Raw genomic sequence first — 15,001 nt, 5'->3', positions numbered from 1 at the left:
CTAGTAGTCCAGGTTTTTGAAAATATTTGCAATGAACATTGTGTCTGTAGACCACAGTCACACTCACAGTTGTTGTCACCCTGTCATAAATATTGGAATGTAGTTTTTTTCTAAATATCAGAACTGTGGTGATACTGGAATGCTGAAAAGACTTAAGGACTCGTTAACTTTGATTCCTTGACAAATAGGTTGGTGTCTCTTAATGAAGATAAATTCAATTGACAGGAGTAAGAATAGGGCATGATGGGAAGTGTATGCATGAACTTTGAATAGTTCTAGGTTTAAGATTGGTTTTTGCCTCTTCTGTAACCCCTGTGGCCCCAGTTTGTAAAAGATAAAATTCATTTGTAAAATGGGCTTAAGTCAGCACCGGAAGGGATTATTATTATTAGGAGGATCATATTTGTAAATTACAGTCAGGCTTAACAAAAGTTTGCTCTCATCCTCTGGCTACTTCATGTCCCAGAACGTTAAAAGAAAATTAAAGTGCCTTTTCTCAGTCTGTTTTAGTTAAGATTGAGGTATAATTGACATGCCTACTCTGTTTTTATTTTAAAGATTTTTTTTTTAAATGTGGACCATTTTAAAGTCTTTATTGAATTTGTTACAGTATTGCTTCTGTTTTATGTTTTTTTTGTTTTTGTTTTTTTTACCATGAGGCATGTGGGATCTTAGTTCCTTGACCAGGGATCAAACTTGCACCCCTGCATTGGAGGGTGAGGTCTTAACTACTAGACCACCAGGGAAGTCCCTGTTTTAATTAAGATTTACAATCAACAAATGGCCTGATGGGAAAATGAACTTAAATGGTTATCTTTTTTTATTGACGTACAAGGTGGTTTAAAGAGCAGTTTGACTCATTCTGTTTGCTGAGAAGTTTTTATACGTGTATTTTAGGGAGATATCAACCTTTAAATGAGGTGCTGGATTCAGTGAATTTGATAGGCTTTTGCTTTAGAATTTGATGAATGTATGAATTTTTTGGAAAAATTCATCAGGATGTTCTTAACAAGCCAGATGAATAATGGAATGATAGAGTAGCATTATTTAAGCAATATGTTTGCAACTTTGAAGAATTTCAGAGGTAAAGTACTTTAAAAAGATAAATCCACGAGTGAGTAATCAGTTATATCTAAGGACGAAACGAGTGTCATTGCTGTTTTTGGATGCTAATTGTTGGAGGTTCTACTGTCTTGAGTCAAAAATCCATGGGCTCTGAAGTTAGACAAAACTGTGTTGAATCTCAGACCTTCCAGTTGGCTGTGTGTTTTGGGGTTCATCATTTTCCCTCCCTGAGCCTTGGTTTCCTGGGTTTGTAAAATGGCAAAAGGGTAGTAGCTATCTTAAAGGGTTATTTGGAAGAATAAGTGGAAGAATGTACTTGGCACAGTGCCTGCAAACAGTGAATGTAAAGTTCTCTTTTCTCCTTTTAGAAGAGAATTTCTAGTGCCATGTAACAAGTGAAAATGTGTTGTTTAGTACACTTCTTATTGACATGGCAGTAAGTCTGTGGAAGATGTGCGTGTGAGCACAGTCTTAGGGTATCATTTTGATTTACATTTGCGGTATAATTGCTTCTTTCATAATTGATTTGCTTTGAACTAGAAGTTATAAAAGTACTAAGTTACTAAGTTATTTTTGGTAATAAGTACTAAGTTATTTTCGGTTGCCCACTGCATTGGTAGTTCTGAAAGGGTTAGGGTTAATTTGATAACCGCATGTGTGTATTAAGAGAGAGGGGTAGAATCGAACCAGGTTAGCTATCATCATGGGTTTCCTGCATACCAGGCACCATGCTTGCAGCTTCTGTGCATGGAGTCTTTGAATCCTCACAGCCACCCTGCTGCTGGTGGTTTTAGGCCTTTTTACAGATGAGGAAATTGGGACTTAAAATGTTGAGTGACTTTACGTAGCTCGTAAGTAAGAAGACTAGATTCATAGCTGAATCTCCTGAATCTTCATTCTCAGATTCTTTGCCTCTGCCTCGTCCCTCCCCCTCCTCCCATCTCCCATCACCATGATCAATATAGCAGATATATGCAATGGCTCCAGAAGTTTCCTTATGCCCTTTAGGAAGGCTTTCCTACCCCAAGATGCTTAAGTAACTGCAGTGTATCTGCAGACTGTGTGTGCCTGGGGTCCCAGGAGAAGGTGATGGGCAGGGGCCTTGATCCAACTCACCTGCCCTGTCTGTTCTCTGCCTGTCCGTTTCTGCTTCTTTAGAGCTGCTCCTCGAACATAGCCAAACCCTTGTGACCATACATCTCCCTTAGAGCTTCGTTCTTTACAGTCTTTCTGCTCTTGCCCCCATTGTCAACCAATCCCTTCTACTCTTTCTACTACATTCCAGGGGCCAGACAGGAGTATTTTGGGAGCCCCTACCACCAAGATCCGCTGGAGAAGGAAATGGCAACCCACTCCAGTATTCATGCCTGGAAACTCCCATGGACTGAGGAGCCTTGTAGGCTACAGTCCATGGGGTCACAAAGAGTTGGACACTGAGCGACTTCACTTCACTACCACCAATGAAGTGGCATTTACAGGTTGGTTCCAGCCCAGGCCATTTTTTTCCAGAACAACCTCAGGATACTTTCACTGGCTCTGCCTTGTCCCTTTATGGTGACACCCTTTAGAATTCCTGCCACAGGATATGTATTAACTTGACCATTGTCTCCCATCAACCCATCAGAAAAATAGCTGCCAGGAAGTTACAGAGGCCTTTCTGTGAAGACCGAGTTTGTTTAGAGTTTGGTCAGTGTCCGTGACTGATGCTGAAAGTCCGAGTGGCACTCTCTGCTTCTCCCTCTCCTGTGCTCCTTCTTCCTCCCCCTCATCTGCCTCCCTCTCCTGCTGTTGATCCTCCCTGGTGTCTGCTTAGGCCCTCCAATCACTTGCTTTCCTGTTGCTTGCCTTTGGCCTCTCCTCCCCCACTGCTTCCAGGCTGCAGTTTCAAAAAGCACAAATCTAACTACATCATTTGCCAGTTTAAAATTTTCCTCGTCTCCCACTGGAATGAAGGATCAGCTCTCTCTGTGGCCCATGAGGCTCTCTGGGATTCAGCCATGTGGAATTAGCTACCTGCCTACACCTATGTCCTTCTCATTTTCATGGCTTTACCCCTACCATCACTTCTACACCTTGGCTTGGCTGCCATTTACATGTGTGTCAAGCCTCAACCCAGTCTTTATCACCTGTGCCCTACGAGACCTCTCATAGTTCCATTGTCAGCCTTGTCTCTTAAAAACTCTTCATGTTGTACTTGTTTCCTCTCTGGACTCTGTAATCTTCGTGGGCAGGGTCTGATCTGTTCAGGCCTTATACCCAGTGTTTGGCACACTGTCCCTGGACTGTATTAGTATCAGAGCAGAGCATTAGTAAATGCGTGCTGAACTAAGCTAACTTGTACCTTTCTTTGAGGGGTTTTGCATCATTTGAAATCTGCTTCATTTGTGGTCATCTTTAAATGCCCTCAACAAGAGTGTCTGAGCTTGCTTGGACCTCCTTCTAGTCCCTCCTAATCCCTGTGAGGCTGTAGAAGCAGCATCTGGTAGTGTAACAGTGCCCATAGCCTTCCCACACACTTTACATTCTGCACTGGTTTCCCACCCTCCAGACTTTGGAGGTAGATAGGCTCGATGTGAACATGGCTCCTTTGTACCTTTGTTGAGACCCAAGAAACAAACCCACTCCGTTCAGTGCCTCCCCTCTGTTCTGGTGATAGCCCTTGCAGTATCTGCAGGAATTTATTGGCAGAGTTATCACTGACCGCATTGTTTTATGGAGAGAGAGAGAGAGGTATTACTAAGATCTTATTACTACCTGGGGCAACTTGGTTTTCATTTGAAGGATTGTTGAACATATTTCTCACTTTTTCTTTAAACCTAGTCTTCCCCCAACTCCTCTGATTATATTTGATTCAGTGCAGCCTTGGAAATGTATATTTGTATACACATATGCTGTGAATGCTGATTTCCTCTCCTTGTGGAAAGCAGTATGTTCCCATCTCTCTTGGTCCTTTTCCCTCTGGAAGCCTAGGTGTTTTTCCTTCCATTCGCTTGTCTCAGAATCCAGCAGAGCCTCTTGCCCACCGTCTTTTTTCCTGTGGTGGGATAGGAAGACATAGGCTTTGGTGATGCCAGACACTTAAACTTGGCACGGATCCCTGAATCCCACTTATACAGAGCTGTGTGCCTTCAGTGGCCATCCAGGTGGCTCAGTAGTAAAGAATCTACCTGCAGTGCAGGAGATGCAGGAGACGTGGGTTTGATCCCTGGGTCAGGAAGATCCCCTAGAGAAGGAAATAGCAACCCACTCCAGCATTCTTGCCTGGAGAAATCCCATGGACAGAAGAGCCTAGTGGGCTGCAGTCCATGGGGCCTAAGAGAGTTGGACACGACTAAGCATGCATGTGTGCTCTGAATGCACCAGCTACCCTTCCTTGTGCCTCCATTTCCTCTGCAGTACAGGCGGAAATGATGAGGATTAAATAAGGTAACATAAGTGTTTGGCTAAGACCCAGGGATGTGGTGGGTGCCCATGTTAGTTCTCTCACAGCCTCGTCTTTTTCCTTCTGCCCTTGAACTTGGCACCAATTCTGTTTATAAAGTCTGTTTGTTAGGGCATTCCCGTCCCTTTATTCCTCCCAGCAGCCCTTGGGCAGAGGCATTGTCCCTATTCTTCCGACTGGCCCTTGTGGCTCAGAGAGAGTTGAGCCCTGTCTTCATTAGTAACCCAGTTCTCCCAGGCTTCTCTCGTCTTCTTTTGGCCCACTGTAGTTGTGCAGCCTTGCACATCTCTCCTAGCCTGAGCCATGCTCAGACTTCTGCGCCATTCAGTGATCTGGGGCAGACCAAGTTGGCAGGGACTTGGTTGGCAGGTCCTTGAATATGAACTCCCCTTCCCATCTTGGGCAAAATCCTTTTAAATCACTCATGAATGCCCAGCAGGCTTGCCCTTCATTATTTGCATCACACAGTTCTTGGATGCCACAAGGAGAGAAATGGCAGTACCATCTAGGCCTTAAAGACACAGTCACTAAATCAGTCCCCACTCTGGGCACCCTCAGTACCAGCTGCAACTCAGTTACGCCAGACAGTTCAGATGTTTACACAGGCAGACCGTGTTTACCCAAACAGCTCAAGCTGAAAACAAAAACTCAGACACTTTTGCTTTTATCACACAGTCCAGTCTGAAAAAAATTAACCTTTTCCACTATAAAGTATGTGGCTATACAGGGGGATACATCAGGCCTATTACAGGTACAGGAAGCACACTGCTTTTGGGGGACCGGTTTTAAACACTTTTTTGAGCTCTTTAAATTTTATTCAACCGTCAGCCATGAATGACTCCTTCAGGCCACATCAGTGGCATAGTCAGAACCTCAGCTTCTCAGTAGGCCACTGCAGAATGTCCTGCCCAAACCTCTTCCTCTTGTTTGTTTGACTGTTTTTGAATGCTCTTGCTCCCTGGTCCCCAGTTTGGACTTATGAAGTTAGGAAATTCCCCCATTTTGTATTGATTTTTTTTTTTGATCTTTGTTTCATAATCAGTTTCATGTTTTAGTTTTGGCAGAGCTGTGAATGCATTTGAAATCAGTGTTTCATTTTTTCATTTGTTGATATTCACACCAAGCGTTGTGCTAGCTGCTGGGATTGAAACAGCATGCTTTTGGTCCTCTTTTTAGAGTCCAGAGTCTTGTCACACCCAGAGTTTTATCTGTTCTGCTGCGATCATCAGAGAAATAGCGTTTTTTACTGTTTCAAGTCAAAGCAACAAAAGATTATGCAGATTTTCCAAGATGGAGTTTGGACTGCTTCAGTTCTTACTGAGTAAAATCGTTACTTTTTAGTAAAGGAGCAAACTGTTATGAACTAAATGGTCCTTGTAGATTTAATAGCAAATAGGAAAATTGATGAAAATTGTGGGAGAGTTCAGCTGTGATGCCACCCACATCCTTGTTCCCCTCAGGCAAAGGCAGGAGAGCCACTGCCCCCGGCTTTTGGTGTGCCAGTGGCACAGAAAGCAAGGGGCACCTCTGAAATGCTCTGGAAAACAAGAGTGCCAGGGAGTGCCATTCGTTATGAAAAAGGCTGAGTGTTTCTCTTTTGTTCAACCTGCTTAACATTTGCACCTCAGCCACATAAATGGAATGTATTTTCCAGGAAATAACCAGTTTTATTTTAACTTGTTAAAAATATTTAGTTACAAATCTGTTGTTTCAAATGACTTGCCATATATGTGTGTTTTCAGATTCTGCAGCTGTATCTAAAATAGTAGGTTGGGTTTTCACTCAGGTGCATATTTAGTACTTTGCCTGCCCCCAACATAAGTAAAGCACTGTTCATACTGCACAACAGTAGCATGTCGAGGGTTTATTTAAAGAGTATTAATTTGATGCTGAACTGTCCAGGGTGCCCATTGGGCTAGATCCCCTACATTTCACTCTGGTGATATTCCCAATCTAAAAGTCACTTAAGTGAGAAGAGAGGTCTGACTGTTGCTGTAGACAAGAATGTGGATAAGTTTCTTTGCAGTACTATTTTGGACCTGTACCACTGTGGATGCCGAGGTAATCTATCAGTTTGTGAGTGTCTACAAAACGCAACTCTCTAGATAACAGGTTTAAAGTAAAGATTTAATACAGTCTCCATCTCCTCTGATGTTGCAGTGACAGTTTAAAACTCATTCTCTAAATCTCAGCAGACTTTATAGCTAGCAGTGGGCCAATATAAAGTTTAATAGCATTACAACCCATAAATCATCTTTTAAAGATGCTACTAGTAGCTCCAATATTAAATGCAGACAATCGCCTGTGTTATAAATAATTTATCAAACACCATTTCAGATTAGCCTTCCATGCTGAGTTATTTATTTTAGCCTTTTCTGTACGATTCCTAAGGCACTTTTCGAAAGATGCATTACTGGTCAGTTTAATGAACTTGGGGGTCTGTTTTGTCCCCTCAAGCACTCGGGTACAGCTGTGGTGACCATTACATGGCCGATGCGGACCTCTTTGTGCCTTTTACAAGTGCTGCCCATTTGTCATGTAGCGGTAAATGGAGCTGCACATTGGAGTCCAGGGACACATTGTGTGATGCAGTGATGGAGACAAACAGATAGCTCTATAAAGTGCTGCTTGTCACAGCTGACTCGTAGTACAGTACATCACTCTTATTGTAATCTCATTTAAGAAGCAGGGGTGGCCCGGGGGACTGATATTCCCAGTTAGTTTGGTCTTTGTAGCCATAAAGCAGGAAGTGCCCCTTTTATATTCTCTGAACTTTTAGGGAGTGTGCTTTTTGCTTGGATTAATTATTATAGGAACTTCTCCACTGCACTGTGTGAAGGGTTGCCAGCAGGTTTGTTTGGACCTCCTTCTCCTGGCCTGGTGTTTGGTACAGGCAGTCACTCCTTGGAGATAAATTATGTCCCTTGGAGCCCTCTGGCTTGCTGGATTAAATAAGTCACCAGTTTTTAAGCAATAGCCATGTGCCAGACCCATGATTGTTTCAGTAATCATGTGATAAATCTTAAGTTATCATCTATATTTCAGAGGAGGAGAGTGAACTCAGAGAGGTGAAATGACTTGCTCAAGGGTGCACAGCAATAAGTAAGTAGGAGGCTGGAGACTGAAACACATTCTGTCTGCCTCCAACCCCGCCTGATGACCTTGAACCTGGGTTGCTCAACTAACTTTTGAGCACTGGGATCATGATGGTGATCTTTTGGCTGAGCAGCTCAAAGTAAAAGGAAGCTGCCATTGGCCTGCAGAGCCTTTTTTGTGGGGGAGGGTTAGTGGGGGAAGGTAGCCTGGATGAGTCCGGCTGCTCTGCGAATACATTGAATCCAAGTTCCCCTGTGATTAGCGATGTAAATCCACAAGCAGCTGGCCAGGGGAGGCTGCTGGCCCGGCAGTGGGAGAGCGCCTCACACTGGGTCTTACCAGCTGGGGTCACATCCCATGTGTAGCAGCTGTCCCCAAGTGGATGCTCCCTAGAACTCTGGTCCCTTCACTGCTTCCAGAAAAGTGAGGTGGTTTCCTCATGAAGAATGAATCCTAAGGGAAGAAACAATGCTTCTGCACTTACTGTGACCCAGAGACAGATAAAAATGTGTTTTCCCTACCTCTTGCTTTTAGTCTGTGGTTTTTCTCAATAGCTTCCCTAAATATTTGGTAGCACGTGTTAAAGACAAGACTTGTTTAATTGTGAAAATCCACTATAAAGAAAACACAGTATGAATATGCCCAGTAGCATATTTGCATATGTGTCTAGAATTCTGGGTATGGAGATACTATGGTAAAGGACCATATTTGTCATAAGATACAGTTCCTGGAACATAGTAGGTGTCTGCAAATATTTGTTGAAGGCATTAACTATGTAAATAATGGGCAGACAGAAAAGCCTTGGTAATTTTCACCCTGTTTGTCTTTTGAGGGTTTTTGGTGGAGGTGAGGAATATATGAAATAAGACTTTGGATCTTAATGTTCATCTCTGCCGTATCACCTTGTAGAAATGTTTAGGTGGTGGTCTGTGGGCAGTGCTTTCCCCACCATGGAAGTGACCATCAGAGGGTCTGCGAGTTGGCTCAGTGAGAAATTGGCAACCACCATCTTTCTCTTGGGCTTCCCTGGTAGCTCAGCTGGTAAAGAATCCGCCAGCAATGCAGGAGACCCTGGTTTGATTCCTGGGTTGGGAAGATCCCCTGGAGAAGGGAACGGCTACCCACTCCAGTATTCTGGCCTAGAGAATTCCATGTATATAGTCCATGGGTTTGCGAAAAGTCGGACACAACTGAGCAACTTTTACTTTTCATCTTTCTCTTATACTTGCTCAGGTTCTGAAGATCTTTGCTGATGAGGAATGACACCCTGAATCAAGGGGCTGCTGTCCGTTCCCAACTCGCTCAGGAGCCACAGCTCACAGCTGAGACAGGTTACCTATGAGCTGGTGGTGGTATGGCCTTCTGGCACTAGAGCCCAGGGTCCTGTTTTAATTATTTGTGTGACCTTGGGCAGGTCATTGGCTCTCTCTCTGCCTTGGTTTCTGACAATACCAACCTCAGAAGATAGTTAAGGGTAGGGGTAGAAATGATGACGATCATCAAAGTCTACCTCAGTACTTGACACACTATAGTAGGTGCTTTAACATTTTCAGTCCTGTGTATATGAGAGGTGGGTAGGACTACAGAAAGGAAAAAAAATCAGAGACTTGAGGTATTTCCTTTTTTAATGAATTGTCTTTCCTAGAATTTGAAGGGGTGGTAGTGGGAGGAATTTAAAAGGTTTATTTCCCCAATTTTTAAAAGCAACTACTTTTATGAGTAACTCAGGTTGTATGTAATATATTTTGTATTAATTTTTAAGTTTTGTAAGTTCATGTGCTCACATTAAAGAATATTTGTAAACTAGAGGAAGTCACACCTGCAGTCTCAGCACTTTTGGCATCTTGGCATCAGTGGATTGTAATGGATTGATGTTAGCAGTACATGCCTCGGAGAAGGCGATGGCACTCCACTCCAGTACTCTTGCCTGGAAAATCCCATGGACAGAGAATCCTGGCAGGCTGCAATCCAGGGGGTCGCTTAGAGTCGGACACGACTGAGCGACGTCACTTTCACTTTTCACTTTCCTGCATTGGAGGAGGAAATGGCAACCCACTCCGGTGTTCTTGCCTAGAGAATCCCAGGGACGGGGGAGCCTGGTGGGCTGCTGTCTCTGGGGTCGCACAGAGTCGGACACGACTGAAGCGACTTAGCAGCAGCAGCAGTACATGTATATTTCAGGTTCTGTAAGTCTTCTCCATCCCCATCCTCGAGTATTAAATAATTTGGGAAATTTAAATCTGCAGGCCTGAGTGGTACCAGCAGTGTTTGTGACAACCATTGGGTACTGTTGGCTGGCTCAGGGCACCAGCATCAGTGATGAGAACAGCAGTGAAATGAAACAGCGGAGAGGAGAGGAGAGGAGGTGGTAGGTCAGGAGCAGAGGTATAAGCAAGGTGCTTTGATACACGGACCCCCCCCCCCCCACCGGGTCCCCCAAAACAAGTTGGAATGGTTTTGCATTTGTTAACTTAGTGGTTGGTTTTTGCTGTTTCTATGGTAGCAGCTTGCTGGTTTTAGAAAAGGCAGAGGAACCAGAGATCAAATTGCCAACATCGCTGGATCATTGAAAAAGTAAGAGAGTTCCAGAAAAACATCTATTTCTGCTTTATTGACTATGCCAAAGCCTTTGACTGTGTGGATCACAATAAACTAGAAAATTCTGAAAGAGATGGGAATACCAGACCACCTGACCTGCCTCTTGAGAAACCTGTATGCAGGTCAGGAAGGAAGGGTTAGAACTGGACATGGAACAACAGACTGGTTCCAAATAGGAAAAGGAGTACGTCAAGGCTGTATATTGTCACCCTGTTTATTTAACTTCTATGCAGAGTACATCATGAGAAACGCTGGGCTGGAGGAAGCACAAGCTGGAATCAAGATTGCCGGGAGAAATATCAATCACCTCAGATAAGCAGATGACACCACCCTTATGGCAGAAAGTGAAGAGGAATTAAAAAGTCTCTTGATGAAAGTGAAAGAGGAGAGTGAAAAAGTTGGCTTAAAGCTCAACATTCAGAAAACAAAGATCATGGCATCCGGTCCCATCACTTCATGGCAAATAGATGGGGAAACAGTGTCAGACTTTATTTTTTGGGGCTCCAAAATCACTGCAGATGGTGATTGCAGCCATGAAATTAAAAGACGCTTACTCCTTGGAAGGAAAGTTATGACCAACGTAGATAGCATGTTCAAAAACAGAGACGTTACTTTGCCAACAAAGGTCCGTCTAGTCAAGGCTATGGTTTTCCCAGTGGCCATGTATGGATGTGAGAGTTGGACTGTGAAGTAGGCTGAGCGCCGAAGAATTGATGCTTTTGAGCTGTGGTTTTGGAGAAGACTCTTGAGAGTCCTTTGGACTGCAAGGAGATCCAACCAGTCCATCCTAAAGGAGATTAGTCCTGGGTGTTCATTGGAAGGACTGATGCTAAAGCTGAAACTCCAATACTTTGGCCACCTCATGCAAAGAGTTGACTCATTGGAAAAGACCCTGATGGTGGGAGGGATTGGGGGCAGGAGGAGAAGGGGATGACAGAGGATGAGATGGCTGGATGGCATCACCGACTCGATGGACTTGAGTTTGAGTAAACTCTAGGAGTTGGTGATGGACAGGGAGGCCTGGTGTGCTGCGGTTCATCGGGTCGCAAAGAGTCCGATACGACTGAGCGACTGAACTGAACTGAACTGAATGGTAGCAGCAGCCACCTCCCCCTCTAAGATGCTTTCTTTGCTCCCACCTTCACTGATTTCCAGTAAGGCTTTTGACCTCCATAGACTTGGGAATCCCAGGAGAGAACTTCTAATGAGAGGATCCTGTTTGAATGAATTCTGTGGGGCTGAATATGCACAAGAGAATAACTCATTTTACTGAGCCCACATAGGTGCCACTCAGGAAGTGGGAAACCTGGCGGAATAAAGATCAGAATAACGCCCAGCCCCTGCTGCTGGGTTGCTGAGGATCCCACTTGCAGCAGGGCCTTCTCTGAGTCTGTAGAGGGCGCTCATGTCACTGGAATCCTACTTACTGGCTTTGGGCAGGTTGAGCAGCAGAAGCCCTCTTCTCAGGACTTGAAGACAGTGAACTCGCTCTCTTTGATCTCAGGCTGGAATTTGGGCCAGGCATCCGAGTTTCTCCAAGGATGTTGCTTGGATGAGCTCTGTATTTCAGCTTGCCAGGTTGGACTCCATGCCCTCATGTATGGGGAAGGGGGCTGAAGCTCAGGTTGAAGTCTCTTCTCTGCAAGATTGGTTCATTTTTTGGTCCTTATGTAAAGTGATTGAATCTGGTGTTCCCCCGGTCCTGCCCTGCTGCCTGTGGCGCCTGCCTTCTGCTTTCTGAGTGCCTGGTGTGCAGGCCCTCCCTGAAGTTTTGCTGACCCGGCCAGTGTTCTCACAGCTCCTTCTCAGTTACCCGTTAGCCCTTAATATTCTGTGTTGTAGTGACTTCAATCTGGTGCTTCATGAATAAGAAATAAATTAATCTGCATTGTCTTACCAGTAATTGTTGGAGACTTAAGACTTGCTCTTAAAGGAAAAGTAACAGAGTGATTCCCAGAAAGGAATCACTTCAGCGAACATGCAGACTTACTAGTGGGAGGGGACAGGTTCTCTAGTGCAGGAGGTCTCCGCCTTGGCTCTGCTAGCATTTCCCCAGAATTGTGTTTTGGTGTTCATCTTTTTTACCATGATATTGACTTTACTATGTTACCAGGAGGCAGATTCCGACCATTTTTGACATTTTTGATCAGGGGTCTGCAGACTACAGCACGTGGGCCAAATCTGGCCCAGCACCCGTTTTTGTTTGATGAAGGTGTATTGGCACATAGCCACACCCACTTGTTTACATATTCTGTGGCTGTTTTATGCTACTGTGACTGAGTAGTTATGACGGAGACTCTATCCACAAACCCAGAATATTTACTACCTCGCCCTTTGTTAGAGAAGTTTACAGACCCCTGTTTTAGATGAAAAAGCTGCTGTCAGCCCACAGTCCTATTATATGGTGGGTGTCTGAAGTGAAAGTTTGTTGAAGAGGGCGTGTGTGCGTAAAGGATTTGAAAGGCCTGGTTCTCTTGCTTACCAGCTGCAGAACCTTGGGCAGATCATTGAAGTACTTTTGAGACCTTTTCTTCATTAATAAAATGGGCACTAAAAATAATGCCTGCCTCACAGGTTGGCCTTTTCCCCTCCCCTTTTCTCTTACTGTTTCTGACAGCACTCTGGACATCAGAGCAGGCCCTCCATTCGACTGGGAACACTCTTGTTGCTATTTTCTTTCTTAGGAGGAGGAAGCTAAGAAGCTAGTAAGTGAAGCCATAGCAGCCGGGATCTTCAACGACCTGGGGTCTGGAAGTAACATTGACCTGTGTGTCATCAGCAAGAGCAAGCTGGATTTTCTCCGTCCGTACTCTGTGCCCAATAAGAAGGGGACCAGGTAAGTGAAGGCTTCCCCTTGTGGCCACCCTGACTATATTCATGGCATCCGAACAGGACTTCCTTTTATGTGTACCCATGTGAAGCCAGTGTACCCAGGCCAGCTTTACTCAGCAGACCTTTGAATCCGTATTTATGACCGTGAACTGCTTTCAAGTGTAGGAAAGTGATGTAATCTGTAAAATGTTGATGGGAGTTGTTGAGTGGACAGATTCCTAGACTGCGGATTATGGGGAGAGGTTTGAATTCAGCACGTGCCAGCCTTTCTCTGCTTTCTTAAAGATGCCTCTGAATTCTGTATGAAGTTCTGTGAGAAGGTACATGTTCCAGGGCAGCCAGCCCATAGCTTTTTCTCAGAGTGGTCCAAGAGTCTGAAATGGTTATCAGCCATTGGTTAAATAGTCTCCAGAAGTTAGCCTTTGAGAGCTAACTGGTGCTTCTTCCGGTTGTGGAGGGAGCCGTGCCACTTCCTTAGCATGTGGCATGTGCTGAGCTGGCGCTGCAGCCCAGCTCAGAATGGGTGAGGGGGGCGAGGGGCGCATCGATTTGCTTATGTAACTGGAAAGTGGCCAGCCCTGGTGGCAGGTGAGCGGCTCAGCAGCAGTTTCGAACGGCTGTGCAGCTGCCTAACCTCTTCCTGGAGGCTGAGCCACTCAAAACGTGGCTCCTGAGCTCTGCTCCAGCGGCCTTCATCTGAATGTAGGCAGGAGCAGTTAGAAACTCAGCCCCAAGTTTGGCCAGAGGAGAGCAAGCACACCCCCTTCCTCAGTGCTGCTTCAACTCCCACCACATGTACTCAACTCCAAGTCAGGTAATTCACAAGGAAAGGAAAGAACATTGAGAAGTAGCAGGTATTCAGTGCAGTGTGTGCTCAGCATTGTGGACCTGCGGGGTGTTTGAGACGGGTGGGACAGCACAGCAGAGAAGAGCTCTGGCTTGGGGTGGGGACTCTGGGCACCTGTCTTGGATCACCTTGGGGCTGGACAGGGTGATCTCTGCTGAGCCTGTGGGATTCCTCAGGCCCTAGGTGGGAAGGGAAGCAACCTTTCGGGCCTGGGCTGTGTTGGACCTGGCCTTGCATGTTCGCACTGGCTCCTCTGTAGCTTGGTATTGCAGCCCACTGTTGGTTCAGGTAGACGTGCTCCTTTTGTGCTGCTGAAACCAGGTGCCATAACCCAGGGTGGGAAGAGGCTCTCCACTCCTCCCACAGACTTTGTGGTTCAGGAGTCCAGCACACAGGAGTCCCGGGGGCTCTGGCTCCAAGGCCACAAGCCGCCAAGGGTCCATCCAGTCGGGGGAAGGAGCACTATCTCCACACCAGAGCCGGGGGCGGGGCACACCTGAAGGAGGTGCCGCTGCCTGGGCCCTTCTAGAGCAGAGTGGGGACTGTGGGAAGGTTTCGTAGAACTAAAGGCCCACTGTACTTGGCTGTGCAAACTCCTGTTTTTGTTCAGAGCTCTGTTATATCACCCTTTTTTCTGTCTCCTGCCCTCTTTGAGCACAAGCTCCCAGGTGAGAGGATGCATTTTCAAGGAGCACATGGTCACGGCACAGCCAACAGCCTCCTCTTAGTCCACGTCAGGTGGACAGAAAGTGTCTCAGCTGCGGACAGGCGAGAGGAACAGTTGGACTTGCGCTGCTTCGACAGTGTCCCACTGTGAAATTAGCAATTCAGATTTTATCTTATAGGCTGCCATGCTCAGAGAAACCTTTCATTCACCTAAGCAGAGTGGTGTTGGGTGGGCGTTAGTGGTATCTACTGTGGCCCTCTGCTGCTGCTGCTGCTGCTAAGTCACTTCAGTCGTGTCCGACTCTGTGCATCCCCAGAGACAGCGCCCACCAGGCTCCCACGTCCCTGGGATTCTCCAGGCAAGAACACTCGAGTGGGTTGCCATTTCCTTCTCCAAATGTGTCCCTTCTACTGTGTCCCTTTAGGGACAGTTAGCTCTCCCTTCTTGAGTCTCG

At 45.6% G+C, this 15,001-nt stretch overlaps 1 protein-coding gene across 1 annotated transcript in view; it reads left to right on the top strand.

The window, feature by feature from the left end:
* The window catches only part of PSMB7 (proteasome subunit beta 7), a 57,247-nt gene that overhangs the window by 41,515 nt on the left and 731 nt on the right, over positions 1-15,001 (top strand). The window contains exon 7 of the mRNA XM_027556234.1: positions 12,886-13,037. Within this exon, the coding sequence (XP_027412035.1) occupies positions 12,886-13,037 (152 nt within the window). The remainder of the gene's footprint in view (positions 1-12,885; positions 13,038-15,001) is intronic.

The sequence above is a fragment of the Bos indicus x Bos taurus genome, chromosome 11 (genome assembly GCF_003369695.1).
Source record: "Bos indicus x Bos taurus breed Angus x Brahman F1 hybrid chromosome 11, Bos_hybrid_MaternalHap_v2.0, whole genome shotgun sequence".
Lineage (NCBI taxonomy): Eukaryota > Metazoa > Chordata > Mammalia > Artiodactyla > Bovidae > Bos > Bos indicus x Bos taurus.
Note: the sequence above shows the minus strand (reverse complement) of the source record. Positions and strands in the feature narration are given on the sequence as shown.